An 18,320-nucleotide genomic window follows, 5' to 3' on the forward strand; every position below is an offset into this window, starting at 1 on the left:
TAGCTAATCAACTCTTAAGTGTATATTTGATGGTAAATAGATGCTAGCTAATCTGGAATCATTTGAAATATTGATCATCTGATTTATAGTTTGGTTCCAAGGAAATCTATTGTAAGCAAATCATAATAGATAGCAAATCTTAGAACATGTAGAAAAAAAGAAATTAAAAAACAGATAGCAAATAACACAAATTATGCATACTATATGTGATTATTTTCATACAACTTTGATAATGGTGAAGAATCATACTTACTAAATTTTGAAATGAAGATGTTTATTTAAAATCACTCTATGACTAAAGCACATGAGAATAAATGTTAAAGGCACAGCCTTATAATTCACAACTTTAGAAACATGGAATTTTTTTTTTTTTTTTAGATGTAGTTGCCCAGGCTGGAGAGTGCAGTGGTGCGATCTCGGCTCACTGCAAGCTCCGCCTCCCGGGTTCATGCCATTCTCCTGCCTCAGCCTCCTGAGTAGCTGGAACTACAGGCACCTGCCACCATGTCTGGCTAATTTTTTTGTATTTTTAGTTGAGACGAGGTTTCACCGTGTTAGCCAGGATGGTCTCGATCTCCTGACCTTGTGATCTGCCTGCCTCGGCCTCCCAAAGTGGTGGGATTACAAGTGTGAGCCACCGCACCCGGCCAAACAATGGAAATTTTTAATGATGGATTTCAGTTCTTCTCACCTCTGGGTATTTGTAATATTTGGTAACTCAGGAGTTCTGAGAGTCTTAGAATTTTCATGCATTTTAAATATATGTCTTCAAAGCACCTAGGAATATGTAAATAGTTACCCAAATGTGAGAACAGAATTGAACTAAAAGCTTCATACATATATATATATATATATATATATATATATATATTTTTTTTTTTGAGACAGAGTCTCACTCTACTGCCCAGGCTGGAGTGCAGTTGCATGATTTCAGCTCGCTGCAACCTGGGATTGCAGGCCTGCTTCACCATGCCCGGCTAATTTTTGTTTTTTTAATAGAGATGGGGTTTCACCATGTTGCCCAGGCTGGTCTTGAACTTCTGACCTCAGAAGATCCACCCACCTTGTCCTCCCAAAGTGCTGGGATCGCAAGCATGAGCCACCATGCCCAGCCGGTTAATAATTCTTAATCAGTGAATCATTGTTCAAAGACATAGTTAATATTCTCATGACTTTTTAAGGACGCTCAAAAGCTGACCTTCAAAATGCCTACATTACCTACATATTTTGCCATTTGGAGTTATACAAGTAGTAATGACACACCAAAATGTACATAATTATTGTTAGTTTTTAAGTTGGCTTCCAAATTCAAAAAAGAAAAAAATCCTGAATTCTCTAAAGGAATATATGATAGAGTCCATATATTAATTCATAGGAAGTGTTTAAGGTACTATGGTCTATTTTGGTCTAATCTTTGTTTTACTATATAATATACATTTATGATTTACAAGTTTGTTATTCAGTGCGATAATAAATGAACACAAAATTTATGTTCTCAACCAATATTTACTTTTTCCCAAACATATGTTAAAAATTGATTTAAACTTATATTAGCAATTTTATTAGTTTAGGAAATCCATTATATCTTATACTTCTTAAAAAGCCTATGCATATGAGATAGAAGCCAAACACATCTGGAGCCTGGTAACCACTCTTCAGAGTTCTTGGTAAAGTCTTAGTGTTATGTTCCTGTCGACGGAAAGAGTCAAACACACTAAAGTATTAGAAGAGATTTATTCTGAGCCAAATATGAGTGACCATGGCCCATGACACAGCCCTTAGGAGACCCTGAGAACATGTGCCCAAGGTGGTCAGCGTGCCGCTTGGTTTTATACGTTTTAGGGAGACATGAGACTTCAGTCAAATATATTTATAAGGTACATTGGCTCAGTCCAGAAAACTGGGATAATTCAAAGTGTTAGGCGGGAGGCTTCCAGATTATAGGTAGATTTAAAATTTTTCTAATTGGCAATTAATAGAAAGGAATGTCTGGGTTGCTGTATGAGTTTGCGGAGACCAGTTTTATCATGCAGGTGAAGCCTCCAGATGGCAGGCTTCCAAGAGAATAGACTGTCAATTTTTCTTATCAGACTTAAGGTCTGTGTTGATATTAATGCTGGAGAGCTATAAGGAGGCATGTGTGTCACCCCCACTTCCAGTCATGGCCTGAATCAGCCTTTCAGGTTACATTTTAGAGTGCCCTGGCCTAGAAGAAAGTCCATTCAGATGGTTGGGGGGCCTTAGAATTTTATTTTTGGTTTACACTCCTCATCTGTAAAATGCACTAAGTCTACTATACTGGATTATTGGAGAAGTTATGCTGCAAGAGGACTTTGCAAAAAACAAAAAACAAAAAAACAAAAACAAAAAACCTCCTCATTTTCCACATGTAAAGAATTATTAATACAGTCACTCTCTTAACAGATATTCCCCCTTAGCTTCTGGATGATTTTATCTTCCACAAGAGGGGATTAATTTTTGCTTCTAGTAGGCAGTATATAATGGCTTGGTAAAGTCTTAGTCCAGTTAGGGATTGAGCCAAAGAGAAGTTGAGCTTCAGTCTTTGTGAGGGCTGTTCTATTTCCAGTTCACCTTGACTTTCAGGGTGTAGCCCTTTAGGGATCTCAAGAGAAAACTATGGGTGTGTACCAGGGCTTCTCCTTGGGGGCTCTGGACTCCTACTTTTGTCCCCTCCTTCATGTCCACCATTCCCTCCTCCCATCCCTACCCTATGAGATTGCTAAAGGTACTGTTCAGCTTCTTAGTTGTTGATTTCAGTCAAGATTCTTAGCCTCCAAGACATTGCTTAGTAATTAGCAAGTGCTTCAAGGAGAAAAGTAGTGCCAAATATAATCTCTCAGCTTTCAGATCTTGGCCCTTCAAGTTCTTGCTGCTTTGATAGCTCTCCAATGACTTGAAATAGATTTTAAAAATATTTTCTGTCAAATTTTCTAGTTGTTTTTTTGTGACAGAAAAGGTTTGCAGCTAGCTAATCTTCCTTTATCAAAAGTAGAAAATTGACCTTGAAGTAAATAACTTCTTTGAGCCTCAGTTTTCTCATCTATAAAACAATGATCCTGGCCAGGCAAGGTGGCTCACACCTGTAGCCCTAGCTACTTGGGAGGCTGAGGCAGGAGGATCACTTAAGCCCAGGAGGTAGAGGCTGCAGTAAGCCATTATCGTGCCACCTGCACTGGGCAACAGAGGGAGACCCTGCCTCAAAAAAACAAAATAAAATAAAATAATAATCCTAACAGCACTTATCATACTAGTATTATTGGGATGATCAAATAAAATAATCCAATGGGAAAAATTTCCTAATCTTTATGGTGCAGAGATGCAATCTGTATGTTCCCAAATACTTTATATTTTCCTCTTTTGGGGAGACAAGGCATCTGAAAGTAAAGCCATTAAATGGTTTAAATCTAGTCCCATTCAAGAACTGCAATTCATCCAGGCTGCTCATGGGAAGAACTAGGCAGTGGCGAGTACATAGTTGAAATAGTTGCAACATCTCAACACTTCCAATAAATTATATTAAGGGATATGACATAATAATATAACTGTAGGTTAGTTAAAATATTGATGCTTGTACATTCAAGGAGTGGAGTCAGAAAACAACTATATTCTTCCAGACCTCTCTCTATTAAAACTGGCTCTGTAGGTAGTTCTTCCTTGCCGTGCTGGATGAAATCTCAGATTGCTGCCTGAGTTTTCTGCTTGCTCACACATAATAAAAAGTCCTTAGCTCCTAATTTCCATTTCTCTCTCTCTCTCACACACACACATACTCTCTCTCTCTCTCTTTCAATATTTAAAAAGACTAGTCCTGTGGAAAAACTTCAATAAAACAAACTTTAAGGTTGAAACTTTTTCCCTCCTCTAGAACTGAGAAAGGAGTGGGTGTGCTTTGTTTCTTCATTTCCTTGTCCCTTGTTACTTAGTGGATGCCTGGGACTCCTCCAGGGTTGGGGAGATGTAGAGGGGAGGAGAAGTAAGGAGGAGAAAAGTTCTTTTTGGTCTGATACTGTTGTGAGTTGGCATCAGTGTTTTCTGTACTTGGTAAGTATTTCATGCTGACATTTTCTTGTGGGCGTTTTGGAAGACCTTCCTACCTTCTTATTTCTTGGGATTTCTTGATGTGGGTAAATGTATCTCTGTGGGCTGTTAAATTCATTTTCCTCACCCTCAAGGAATCTAGTGATTGACTCTCCTGTGGGTGTCACTTCACCCTTCCAGAAATTCTCTTGGACAAGGTCTAAGACCATCCCCCAGTCAGTTTGTTCATGTATGGGAAATGGACAGTTTTTATTTTGAAAAACTCTGGGTGTGAAAGACCTCCCCAAAGCATCAGTTTGTCTTCGCTCAGCTATTAGAGCGGATATCCAGCCACAAACCCTTGTATTTCTCAGAACAGATTGGACAGAAGCCTGTCTGGCTCCTAATCTAGAGGGATGCATACCAAGCTCTCTCAGGGACCCAGCTAAACTAACTTTCCTTAGACATGAGATGGGTGAGACCCACACCACATTGATAATTGTGTTCACATATCCTACTAGAATTTTCTCTGGTCTCTCAACCTTTTTGGTAGACTGAAAGTCATACACTGGTTTCTAGACAGTTGCTTTGCAGTCCTGCTTTGGTGGTCTTGCACCTTATTTTATGATATAGGAGTAACTGGCATTTGTTGCTCAGCCAAAACTTGTTGTGGGAAGTCAGGGACCCCAAACGGAGGGACCGGCTGGAGCTGCGGCAGAGGAATATAAATTGTGAAGATTTCATGGACATTTGTCAGTTCCCAAATAATACTCTTATAATTTCTTACACCTGTCTTACCTTAATCTCTTAATCCTGTTGTCTTTGTAAACTGAGGATGTACGTCACCTCAGGACCACTATGACAATTGTGTTAACTGAACAAATTGATTGTAAAACGTGTGTTTGAACAATATGAAATCAGCGCACCTTGAAAAGGAACAGAGTAACAGCGATTTTCAGGGAACAAAGGAAGACAACCATAAGGTCTGACTGCCTGTGGGGTCGGGCCAAATAGAGCCATATTTTTCTTCTTGCAGAGAGCCTGTAAACGGACATGCAAGTAGGGAAGATATCGCTAAATTCTTTTCCTAGCAAGGAATATTAATAATTAATACCCTGGGGAAGGAACGTATTCGTGGGGGGAGGTCTACAAACGGCCACTCTGGGAATGTCTGTCTTATGCGGGTGCAATAAGGACTGAGATATGCCCTGGTCTCCAGCAGTAACCTCAGGCTTACTAGGGTGGGGAAAAACCCCACCCTGGTAAATTTGAGGTCTGACTGGTTCTCTGCTCTCAAACCCTGTTTTCTGTTGTTTAAGAGGTTTATCAAGACAATACGTGCACTGCTGAACATAGACGCTTATTAGTAATTCTGCTTTTGCTCTTTGCCTTGTGATCTTTGCTTTTGCCCTTTGCCTTGTGATCTTTGTTGGACCCTTACCGGGAGTTTCTGATTTTGCCCTTATCCTGTTTCCTCAGAAGCATTTGATCTTTGTTCTCCTTTTTGCCCTTTGAAGCATGTGATCTTTGTGACCTACTCCCTGTTCACACACCTCCTCCCCTTTTGAAATCCTTAATAAAAACTTGCTGGTTTTGCAGCTTGGGGGGCATCATGGTCCTACCGATATGTGACGTCACCCCCAGTGGCCCAGCTGTAATCCTCTCTTTGTACTCTTTCTCTTTATTTCTCAGCCGGCCAACACTTGTGGAAAATAGAAAGAACCTACGTTGAAATACTGGGGGCAAGTTCCCCTGATAAAAACTGAGTGGGGAAGAGTCCCATTTTTACATCTTGTTACACATGCTAGCAAGAAATGGTCAGCACAAAAAAGCCCACTCATAAGAGAGTCAGCAAGCATGGTATAGCTCCTGCACATTCAGATCCCTAGAGAATGAAGAGCTGTTTTATCTCTCCAAAGTTGGCGTTTTTCTTAGTATGGTCATCGACATTCTCCAGATGCCACACGTTGGAGAGATAAAGGTGAGGGCTGCCCTCAAGTGGTCTTACAGGCAGAAATTCCTAAGAGTGGATGGAGTGAAAGAACAGGAAAGAACAGTGTAAGAGCTCACTAAGACACTTCCCAGAAGCCCAGGCGTGAAGGGCGGTGAGTGCTGGAGGCCCCTGTCAGCAGAGGGGCCAAGTGCTACCGAATGTGGATGATCATCTTTAATGTGACCCCATGTGTTCTGTATTCCTGATACCAGTGCCATATTTTCCTTCAGATAAATTGAACTTAACTCCCACCAGCAACACGACGCTGTCTGAGAAAAGCCATTTTATATGGAAATGTTCGTTGGGTGACGATTATCCAGTATTATTAATCGAATGAGCTCAGGGCCGTGCCCGGAGCGCCGAGGCTGCCCCGGCAGGAGTCCACGCCAACCAGCCTCCCCCATTCAGCGTCGTGAGGCGCGGGTTCCCGCTCCATGCCAGGTGCAGAGGGCGACACTGGCGACGTGCCACTCCACTCGCCTCCCAAGGCGCCCCCTCAGATGTTTGCGAACGCACATCAAAGCAGGCTCAAGACGATTGCTCCTGAGATGCCCAGCAGGACCCTGCCCTATCCGTCAGGCTCCATTTCTTGTTCCCGCAAATGGTGATGCCATCCCTGCCCTGTCAGCCCCTCTGGGCTGTCGTAGGCCTCCAAGGAGACAAAAACACGAAGGAGCTTTGTGAACTGTGGCGCGCAGTGCACCTGTATGAAACATGAAATTATGACTAAAAATAAAGAGTACGAGGGGGAGGAGCGAGAGGCTGAGAGGCCCAGCGCGACAGGAGGCTGCGGGCGGAGACGCTGCGAGCGCCGCCGGGGCGGGCTGACTGGGAGGCGGCTCCGGGTTTGTCATCCGGCCCCGCCCACCACTGGTCCCCAAAGGCCCGAGGGCGCGTCCGCACCCCCTCTCCTGGCCCGCGGGCCCCTTCCCACCACAGATCCCTCCCGGCGCCCGCCCCATTCGCGACGCAGGTCCCGCCCCTGCGCCCGGGCTCCCGCGCCCACCCCTCCCCGGCAGGCCCCGCCCTCGTGCGGTCCCTCCCGGAAGCGCCGGCAGAGCGACCTCGCATGGAGCGCGAGCCCAGCGCCTCAGAGGCCGCCCCCGCGGCGGCCGTGCTTTTCGCCTGGGTACGTGACTCCGCCCCCGAGCCAGGGCCAGCAGAGGGGCGCCGAGACGTGGGAGCTCCTGGCCGCGGCTTGGGCAGTTCAGGGGCTGGGTGGCCGAGGTCCGAGCCGGGCTCTGGGTTGGAGGATCCTGGGCTGGGAGCAGGGGAGGAGCGGGCGGGGAGGGAAGGGTCTTTGCGGTCGACTTAGGGGCCTGCCAGCTGGCGGGGCCGGAGCCGGAGAGGCTGTGGCGCTGCGGGAAGAACCTGCCTCGGGGCAGAGCGTCTGGTTCCGCGAGAGCCCTCCAGCCCGCATAGCGCCTGGAAGATAGCGCGAAGGGCTCGGTGGAGAGGATCGCCCGGTCCCAGAGCCCCGTGGGGCCACCTGTGCCCCCCACCCTCCTGATGCCTGAAGGAGGGAGGCCGTGTCCCAGCCTGGCGAGTGCATCCTTTGGATGTGAGGCCTGCGGTGTTTGGCCGCGCACAAGGCACAGACCCTACCTATTTGCTGATACTCTGCTGTGACCTGTCTTGGGGGAGTTGGGCTGCTGTTGGTTTGACGGGAGCATTGGGAGAGACAGGGTCATCTTGATGTGTGTTTGGGAGACAGGAGGTTTCGTGCACAGGAGCGTGGCAGGTGGCCGACCAGCATGCACAGGAATGAGCAGTCGCTGCGTCTTGTGCTTCTTCATAGCACATATCACAATTTTAATGATGTGTATAATTTATTATTAACGTCAGTCTCTCTGGCTAGAAAGTAAGTGTGGTGAGAGTAGGTGCTGTGCCTGTCTTGTTCACAGTGTCTCTCTTGGTGTCTGGCACATTGTAGGTCCCCAGGAAATACTTGTTGACGAATGAGTGAGCGAGTATCCGTGTGTCTACCCATGTGCTGGTGTTGGGGAAATACACATGAGTGAAATACACATGAGTGAGAGACTTCCAGTTCTTGTGTGGGGTGAGAGCAAAAGTATAACCTGCATTGCTGTTAAAATCAGTATTAATTGACCATTTTTTAAAGAAGTAATGATCAGTACAAGGCGGCACTTGTTGAATGTGGTGCTACAGTTTGGCAGGAGGGAGAGCATGGCCTGCGGTAGTCTGGCTGGCTGGGCGTCTTTGAGGTGGCCCGGGAGCTGGGGGATTGAATATGTGCTGTCTCTGGCTTTTTCCAGGCAGGAGACTGGCGTCTGTGTGGACAGAGGAAACATCAGGCAGAAACAAACCTTTAATATTCGGCCTTGTCTGTACTGAAACAGTATGTCTGTAAAATATGTTTAATAGGTTGTTGACACCCTTCTGCTGTGTTTGGAGAACTGGTGGTGTGTTTTTGCTGCTGCATAATCTGAAACTGTGGGGGTGTGTTGGCCGGCTAGGGCTACCATAACAAAATACCACACAATAGAGGCTTAAACAACAGAAATTTATTTTCTCACAGTTCCAGAGGCTAGAAGGCCAAGATCAAGGTGTGAGTAGGTTTGGTTTCTCCCAAGGCCTCTCTCTGGCTTGCAGATGTCTGCCTTCTCACTGTGTCCTCACATGGCTTTTTTCACTGTGTCCTCACATGGCCTTTTCTGTGTGTGTTAGCATCCCTGGTGTCTCTTCTTTTAAGGACACCAGTTATATTGGATTAGGGCCCCACCCTTATGACCTCATTTAACCTTAATTGCCCCTTTAAAGGCCCTCTCTCTAAATACAGTAAGGTGCTAAAGGTTAGGGCTTCAACATGTGAATTTTGGGGGAATAAAGTTCAGTTCTCAGTTACCTTGTTAGGGGTGTGTGTGGGTGTGTGCGCGCGCGCCCATGCATACATGTGCACGTGTGATATGTCTGGAGTGTTTGTAAGGAAGAAAGGCAAACAACAGTTGTAATAGGTTGTGTTAAATTTCCCTTCATCTTGCTTTATCCTGGATTTAGGGCCTCTCCCAGCATTACAAAAATTGGTACCATAATTTGAACCGCAGAGTGCCCATGTGTCATATTACTTTTCTCCCAGGTGTTCAGCAGCCTTGCACCCCTGGTAATGGGACAGCCACGGAGATCTCAGGGCTGACCAAGAAATACTGTGTGTGTATACTCTATATTCCCCTTCATGTTGAGTGACAGTCTTTCACAGGGTCTTACATTCATTCACCATATAAATGCATGTACATCTTCTTCGGGCCAGCACAGTTTCAGATGCAGGGGAAACAGCAGTGAGCAAAGCAGAGTTCCTGCCCTCCTGGAGTTTAGTTTCTAGCAGGGGAGGTGTACAGTAAACAAGTAGACATATATAATGTAACATCAAGAAGTGGCATGAAGAAAAATAAAGCAGAAAATGAGTGATATGGGGATGCTATTTTAGATAAGGTCATACAGTTAACCACCTGCCAGGTAAGCTCTGGGATGGTTCACTGTATGTTCTTTTTTTATTTTTTCTTAGAGACACAGTAAGGTACAGTAAAAGGTACAGGGCTTCAGACTTTTTGCCTATCCAGATGTAACTATGGAAAGTTACTTAACCTCTCTGAGCCTTAGTTTCTTCCTCTGTGAAATGGGAGTAATAATGTCCTTCTTAGTTGTGAGGATTAAAGGTGAATGCGCAGTATGGAGAGAAGCACTCAGTAATTGGTAGCTAATAATTGCCCCATGTGGGCTCCTGGGACTTATGCCCCTGCTATGGCTTACTCTTCCATCTTTGAGTTCTTACAGCCCAGGATGGCTGTGAAATAGACTACAAGGGGAAGGATTATATATGTATGTATGTATGTAAGTATGTCTGTATGTATTTGTTATAATTATTTTACATCACCTTTCCTCATTCAGGTGTCTTCAAAAACAAATATATTTAAAATATTTTACTTCAGGGCCGGGCGCGGTGGCTCACGCCTGTAATCCCAGCACTTTGGGAGGCCGAGGCAGGCGGATCACGAGGTCAGGAGATCGAGACCATCCTGGCTAACACAGTGAAACCCCGTCTCTACTAAAAATACAAAAAAAAATTAGCCGGGCGCGGTGGTGGGCGCCTGTAGTCCCAGCTACTTGGGAGGCTGAGGCAGGAGAATGGCGTGAACCCGGGAGGCGGAGCTTGCAGTGAGCCGAGATCGCGCCACTGCACTCCAGCCTGGGCGACAGAGCAAGACTACGTCTCAAAAAAAAAAAAAAAAAAAAAAAAAAATTTTACTTCTCCTCTCCAGGAAGAATCAGCTAGGAGTAGATACTTCAATAAATTATAAAGATTTCTGAAATCTTAGTAAGATTCTCTCTGCAGGTCCACAATCTCTTATCTTCAATTCTGAATACAAAAAGCTCTGAAAATCCAAAACTTACTGGACATAAGGCCATTTATAGTATTTGGCCACTTCTTATGAATATTTGTACTTTTTAATGCAGAAAGATTATTGTTTTGCTTATAGGCTGCTGTCCCTGGACCTTGCATCAGCATATATGACATGGATACTGTATTACTTTTCTAAAAGCTGTAAAATTCTGAATCTGAAATACATCTGACTGTAAGCATTTCAGATTAGGGATTATGGACCTTTTTTGTATAATAATAATAATAATAATAATAATAATAGACATATTGCCTGTCAAGGGGAAATCTGTCCCCTTACTGGAATCTCACCCTGTGAATCTTGGAGCCACATAGCACTGAACTTGAAAAGGCCCTTAGAGATCATTGCCAACCTCTTTCACTGTACAAATGAAATAATGACGTGCCTTGCTTTAAGGCACAAAATCCTTAGCCAACTTTGATTCCAGAGTCGTCGTCAGTTTTCCCATTATGGGTGTGGGGAGGAGGAACAAGAACTAATTCCAGATATTGCCCTCCCATTTTGATGCTGTTTCTCCCTCATTTTTTTCTTTTCTTAACTTCCCTAGGTAGTTAGCTTTTATCAGAAGGAACCCCTGTGCTGTCTCCCAAAGGCAATACGTGGGGGCTGGAGCATAAGAAGGGAAAGATGAGGAATATCACTGGCTGAGTTGTGGGTGCTTAGGACTCTTCTCATATGGAAATCGTGGTGTTCTGAGGATGGGGCCTCCATCTAAATATGGGTTGCATATAACAGCCAGTAAGAATGATCCTAACAGGTCATTTCCTCTTTGGTCAGTTTCCCACTTGACAAAGGAAGGGTAAGATTTACATTCCCAAATGCTCCAAAGTCCTTCAGTGAGCGAATTATTACTATTTTTCTTTTCAGATTTTGGGGAAGGGATTTAAGGAGGGAAGAAAGGAGATGGGGTGAGAGTGTTTCTAAGTCTGAAACTCTGTCTGTCCTGAGCTGTCCCCATGATTACTCAAGGACAAGGGGAGACAGTTTTGCCCACAGCTCCAGAGACACAGATAACAAAGGAATGACCTTCATTTTTCTTCATGCTGGCCCCTGTAGGGGTCTGTGAGCAGCTTCTACTGGAACTTTGTTTGGATTCTGTGTCCATATTTATAATTTATTTGAAATGTGCTGGATAGTGTTCTCTTTTAGGGGCTGAAGTTCAGCTAGGGAAAGCAGTGAGGTGGCATGGGATGTGGGTGTAGGGGGAGGGAGTAAGGAGAGATAGATACTCCTGCCAAGGACTCGAGGCTCAGAACTCTCTCTAGAGAAGACAAGGCCCTCCTCCTCAAGAGGCTGTCTTGTTCTCAGTCAGAAGAACCTTGATTTAGGATATGGCCTCTCTTCTCATGGCCACTCTAAGAGGAAAGGCTGCTTTACCCCATTACCTCTAGAGGGTTGGGCTAGGCCAAGAACCTCATAGAACTCAAGCCCCCACAACCATGGCTGTCATTGCTGCTTTGCCTTCTGGGGCCTGAGGTAGAAAAAAGTGTGGGTTCTTCAGCTGCTACAGGAGGCCAAGAGGCAGGTCATTTGTCCTTTGCCCCAGTAAATTAAGCCTGCCAGGGTACCTACCTAGGAACTTTCGTGGATGTGAATTTCCTCCACTATTATGGTCGTGAGTCTCTTACTAATGGTATTACAGATCAGGGGTCAGGAGACGGTGTTACATGTTGTTTTCTGGTGCTTGTTATTATATATTTGAATAAACAGTGCTGTATTTGCCATGAAGGAGCTAATTTTTTTTTTTTTTTTAAGAATGAGCTTAAGAAATCTCATTTGTTATAGCCTCTGAGAGATATGTCAGGGTGAGAAAGATAGAGACAGGTAAATAGACATTGACAGTCGCGGTTCCCAAACTTTTTCATCTTTGGCTTATTCATCCGTAGGGTGCAAATAGCTATGGGCAACTTGGCCTTGGCCATAAGGAAGATGTGCTGTTGCCTCAGCAACTGAATGACTTCTGTAAACCCAGGAGTGTCAGGAGGATCACAGGAGGAGGAGGCCACTCTGCAGTTGTCACAGGTAACTTCCTTCAAAAGTAGATAGTCACTCATTTTCTTAGTTAGACATTTTCCCCTGGATATGATATTGCCATTTTTCAGCCTTTTGTATTTTGCAGAGGAAAATAATGTATTTTTGTGAAACATTTTTGTGAAAGAGCCAAATTGCCATCAGAGGATCCTAGATTTTCAGGACTGGAAGGACTTCAGAGATCTTCTTCTAGGCCAACTCTTTCCCCCACCCCCTCCATTATACAAATGAAACTCAGAAAGGAGCACTGATTGCTTAACATCACAAGGCAAATAAGTGGCAGAGTTACAATGTATATTTTACACCATAGGAGTTAGAAGTGTTTGTAATTAGATTGGATATTCCTTGAGAGCAAAAACTGTGCATTTCCCTTAATCTTCCCTTACTGTATCTAGGATAGCACTTAACAAGTAATACAAGTGCTACAATGTTGTAAAAGGGGGCATATTGCATCTGGTTAAGAACATGAGCTCTGGAATCAAATCTCTGGGTTCAGATCCTGGTTCTGTGACTTATTATCTATGTGGCCTCGGGCAAATAGCCACAGTTTCTGAATCTGTTACATGAGGATAATAATAGTGGGTGAAGAGAACCAGTGAGTTAGCAGAGCTCCATTCTGACTGTCATGGGTCCTGGGTGCTTTTCCCTTTATGGACCCCGTTGGAAAGAAATAAAATTATATTTTACAACTGTGTTGGTATAAAGATGGATATTAATATAATCCACTCCAAATTTAGTGTTATATATGCATTGTTACTGTATTATCTTTTTCTCATTTCAAAATAACTAAAAATTAAGCCACTCTGTGGGCCTCTGAAAAGTGTTATGGGCCCTAGACACTGTGCCTAAAGGATGAATCCACCCTGCACACAAAGCTGTTAAAACAGTACCTGGCACATTCTAAATGTTGAATAAATGTTGGCTTTTTGTTCCAGTAGATGCTCAGTTTGGTGATTGACCACTGTTCCAAGACTTGAAGTTTCTATATAGATATTAGTTTGAGGCCCTTGGCCTCGTGTTGTTTGGCTGCAGAATACATGAACATACACAACTTATTAACTTGGATGGGAAAAAAAGTTATTGGTCTGAGACTCCAAATAATTAGTGAACTCTTTTGGTTCATTTTGCAGTTGTGTTTTTCCCTGTGCGCACTATCACTGGTGCCTTTATATTTTGCAGACGTAGGAGACCTCTTTGTTTGTGGTCTGAACAAAGATGGGCAACTGGGGCTTGGTCACACAGAGGATATCCCATATTTTACCCCCTGCAAATCCCTCTTTGGCTGTCCCATCCAACAGGTGGCCTGTGGCTGGGATTTTACCATTATACTCACAGGTGAGTTCACTCCTAGGTAAATTTGTATCACCACAAAGGCTTTGGGTGAGAACAGTATGATGATGGTGACTGCCGATTAAATGAAAGCCTCTTTGTGTTTAAAAAGCACACACAAGGCCCGGTGCGGTGGCTCACAATTGTAATTCCAGCACTTTGGGAGGCCAAGGCGGGTGTATCACTTGAGGTCAGGAGTTCGAGACCACCCTGGCCAACATGGTAAAACCCCGTCTCTACTAAAAATACAAAAATTAGCCAGATGTGGTACCCCATGCCTATAGTCCCAGCTACTCTGTAGTCCCAGCTGTTTGGGAGGCTGAGGCAGGTGAATCACTTGAACCTGGGAGGTGGAGGTTGCAGTAAGCTGAGATGCACCATTGCACCCCAGCCTGAGCGACAGAGCAATACTCCATCTCAAAATAAATAAAAATAAATAAAAAGCACACACAAATTTTCCCTCTGGTTGTCAAGGAAAGTTGTGGACTACCTTTTCTAAGGAGAGTTTAATGGTAAAGGAGACTGGGATTGGGGTGGAAAACTTTTGTCAGAGAGTAGGAAATAGACTAGATCACCTTTGGTGGCCATTTCCTGTCCCAAAAGTTCATGATAGCTGCCTGCCTGGGGTAGCTGGCCAGTGGCCAGCAGTGGCAGCGAAGGGTTATTTGTGGGGAGTGTGGTAGGAGAATATGAGGCAATAGTGGTTGTCAAAACAGTGATAGCAGCTTTTTCCCACTGTGGAATTTTTTTTTTTTAAATAATTGGTGTTGGGCAGATCTGTTTGGTCTTTGTGAAGGCAGGTAGCAGGATAGGATATGGCCAGAGGGTTATTAGAATAATGCACTTGGGAACAGCCAGAAGTAGTTACTTTGTCAGCTGATGTCTGTTCCCTTGAAGCAGTTTTGACCTCTCTGTTCAGCTTTGCTCTGTCTAGCTGGCCATTCTGGATTTAAAGGACCATCTATGGTTTCTGACCAGGCTCCCTCTTTGCCACAGTCCTCTGGCAAGGGCATCTTTCGTCACTCTTCTGTCATAAACTCTTGTGGATTCTCCCAGACATAGCTCAGATCCCTAGCTTTTTAGCGTTGGCCTTCTGTAACTGTTCCCTAGCTGTCTTTGTGCCTTGTCTCTTATTCTCCACGCTCCTCATACTTTTCTTTCTAGTCGTACCAAGCAGTACATGCTCTTCTGTCTGTCTGGACCAGCCCCTCTTGTCTGTCTGAAGGACTCAAATCCCAGCTTTAAAACCCTGCTCAACTGTCACCATCCTCCTCTGTGGAGGGGTTCTGTAATAAGTGTTGAATTTGATGGTAATTATTAGAATCTAAATAATAACTATCATTTATGAAGTGTTTATTGTGAGCCTGTGTTTTGGATTGTAAGGAGTTAGTAGATAATGCTCTTTCCTGCTCACATTTGGGGCCAGTTGTGAGAAAGGCACAGAGAAGTCAGTAATGGAGATTAAAAACTATTGGCTTTTCACTGGTAAAGGCTAAATTGGAGGACGGGATTAATGATGAGGCCAGTGGTCCTAATATTCTTCTGGTCCAAACTTACCCCCAGATCTCTAGGCTTTCCCCACAGGGAAATGCTTCCTATGTGTCAGCCTAGAATGACCGACAGGGAGGTGCCAAGCCACACATGTCCTGTCCCGTCTCCTAAACTCACCAGTTGGTTACATGACCGCTGTCTCCTAGAAAGCAGTGAGGATGGGGAAGGGCATGGAGAAAAGCTGGAGTATTTTACTAATGGAAACTTTGTCACATGGAAGCATGAAAAGTGAGAAATTACTATCCTCCCATCCCGATACTGGGCACTGAGTTAAGTGTTCTACACAGATAATCTGTTATTAATGAGATAATAGAATAGACAGTCGGTGTAGAATGCTTAACCTGGTGCCCAGTGTTTTCATTCCCAGAGGAATATAAGCAGGGAATGTGGTCTGAATGCACTGAAGCATTTCCCCTCATCCCCTTTGCATCTCTCACCCTGCACCACTTAACCATTGGTCACAGACATCTTACTTCATAGATTTGCAATTTAAGTATTTGTATTTTGCAGAAAATGGTCAAGTTCTATCATGTGGCTCCAACTCCTTTGGCCAGTTAGGAGTTCCTCATGGACCTCGAAGATGTGTGGTTCCCCAGGCCATTGAGGTGAGGACAGTTAATATTTAGCTTGCCCATGACCTGTTAAAGTGTTTCCGAGGTATTAACCTATCTCTCCCCAGAATAAAAGGCTGTCAGGATCCCTGAAAACCCATGGGGTAGGAGAATTTGAGTTGAAAAATAGGTCCTTCTGGGAAAAGTTAAGTTGGGAGGTAGACGTTGTGAATGAAAACCTCTGTTAGTTTTTATACACTTTATATGAAGTTTTGTGAAATAAAACAATAAAAGTAATACATCTCATAAGGGTATTAATGACATTTTACAGTTCTAAAATTAGTAATAATGGAAATTATGTTAGAAATAGGTCCAAATAGAAGTGATTTGTCAAAAGACACTAAGCTGGGCAAATGGTGTAGGCCAGTGCCAGCCAGTAGAAATATAACGTGAGCTGTATATAATTTAAAATTTTCTAGTAGCTCCTTTTAAAAAAGAAACAGGTGAAATTAATTTTTAAAATAAAAGCATTAGTGAACTATAATTCAGGTACCATAAAATTAACCCCTTTAAAATGTATATCCACAGAAATGAACAACCAATATCATTATCTTATTTTAGAACATTTTCATTACCACCAAAAGAAACTATATACTTAATAGCTGTCAATTCCTATTCTCCCCTCCCCTCAGCCCCTGGTGAGTACTAATCTACTTTTTGTCTCTATGGATTTGCCTGTTCTGGGCATTTCATATAAATGAAATAATAAAATATGTGACCTGGCTCCTTTTACTTCACTTGATGCTTTCAAGTTTTGTCCATGTTGTAGCATGTAGGTGAAATTAATTTTAATAACTTTTAAATTAATACACTATATCTACACTATTATTTCAGCATGTCATCAGTATAAAGTTATTTTTTGTTTTTATTTTTATTTTTGAGGCGGAGTCTTGCTCTGTCGCCCAGGCTGGAGTGCAGTGGTGCAATCTCAGCTCACTGCAGCCTCCGCCTCCCGCGTTCAAGCAGTTCCCTGCCTCGGCCTCCCGAGTAGCGGGGATTACAGGCGCCTGACACCATGCCCGGCTAATTCAGTACAAAAAGTATTAACGAGATATTTTATACTGATTTTGTACTAAGTCTTTGAACTCTGGTATGCATTTTTTACTTACAATATGTCTCAGTTTAGTGTAATCACATTTCAAGTTTTCAAGAGCTATGTGTAGGTAGTGGCTACCATATTGGACAAAACAAGTGTTAAACAGGACTGTTGGCCCTAGTTCAGAGTTCTTTAATTCAGTGCATCATACTTAAAATTACCCCTTTTTGTGAAGTTTATATTGTAAGTGATCATAATAGGAATATAGAATTTTTAAAGAAATATGCGTGAATCAAAAATGAGTTTTACCACCTAAGCTGCCCTGCTCCGATCTATTTTTCCTAAACTCTGATTAATAGTGGAGATGTTTTTTTCCCTGGAGAAAGCTTGGGTCTGCCCCTGCCAGCTTGCTGAACTCAGTTGCTGGTCTGTGGACTGTTATTTGGGGTCATCGTTCCCATGGTATGCACACAAGTCTAGGCTCTGTAGCCCCTGAAGGAAGTATTATAGCTCCCAATTGCAAATAGATGGCCTGGTAAGCACCTATGTATAAGTTATAATTAATTTAGCTTAATTATACTTTATATAATTAAGGAATAGAGGAATAATGGTTAAAATATGTTGAATGACAGAATCAGAAAGTAAAAACATTTTGACAGGTGATATTCTATGCAACAATAGGAGCAATGTGCCAAAGTGAAATTTAATGGAAATTCATGCATTTATTTAATGACAACCGTTATGTGTAGGTACTATGTTTAGGCAGTGGGAGCAAAGTTGAATAAGACCTGTCCTAGCAGTTGAGAGCTATAGTTTGGTAGGACATGATAGGCACATAAATACTTAAATGTAATACCATGTCAGAACTATGACAGATGCATGTATATCCCCAAAGGAGGGAGTATTGAGCATCTAGGGGAAGGTGGGGTGAGAAGAGGCTTAAGCTAAGTCTCAAAAGTTAAATAGAAGTTTACCTGTCTTGGGATAGGAAGATGCTCAGAGTGGGTACAAAAGAAGAACATTCTAGGCAGAAGGAAGCATGTAAGCAAAGGTGGAGCAGAATAAAACAGGAGAGTTTGAGATATTGTAAGCAGTGTAGTATGGTTGGAATATAAGGAAGAGGTGGGAGTTCCAGGGTAGAGTAGGTGGGAATGGGGCAATCAGGGTGGTTGTATGTGACACATGGTAAGAACAGCACGGTAGGGAGGTCAGATAGGGTAGTAGAAGATGGACTGAAGGAAGATTACTTAGGAAACTCTTGCTAACAATCCAAATGAGATGATTGTGGCTCAAACTAAAGCAGCAGCAGTTGG

General features: G+C 43.4%; 1 protein-coding gene across 2 annotated transcripts in view; it reads left to right on the plus strand.

Moving 5' to 3' along the window:
• Positions 1–6,943: 6,943 nt before the first annotated feature.
• Positions 6,944–18,320, plus strand: part of SERGEF (secretion regulating guanine nucleotide exchange factor) — a 232,223-nt gene continuing 220,846 nt past the window's right edge. For both annotated transcript variants that reach the window (XR_003115700.1, XM_025357794.1), the window contains exons 1-4: positions 6,944–7,160; positions 12,336–12,471; positions 13,660–13,815; positions 15,871–15,965. Coding sequence is in view for 1 of the 2 variants with exons in the window: in XM_025357794.1 (XP_025213579.1) it covers positions 7,101–7,160; positions 12,336–12,471; positions 13,660–13,815; positions 15,871–15,965 (447 nt within the window). In the remaining variant the exon portion in view is untranslated. The remainder of the gene's footprint in view (positions 7,161–12,335; positions 12,472–13,659; positions 13,816–15,870; positions 15,966–18,320) is intronic.

This window comes from Theropithecus gelada, chromosome 14 (assembly GCF_003255815.1).
Source record: "Theropithecus gelada isolate Dixy chromosome 14, Tgel_1.0, whole genome shotgun sequence".
Classification (NCBI taxonomy): Eukaryota; Metazoa; Chordata; class Mammalia; order Primates; family Cercopithecidae; genus Theropithecus; species Theropithecus gelada.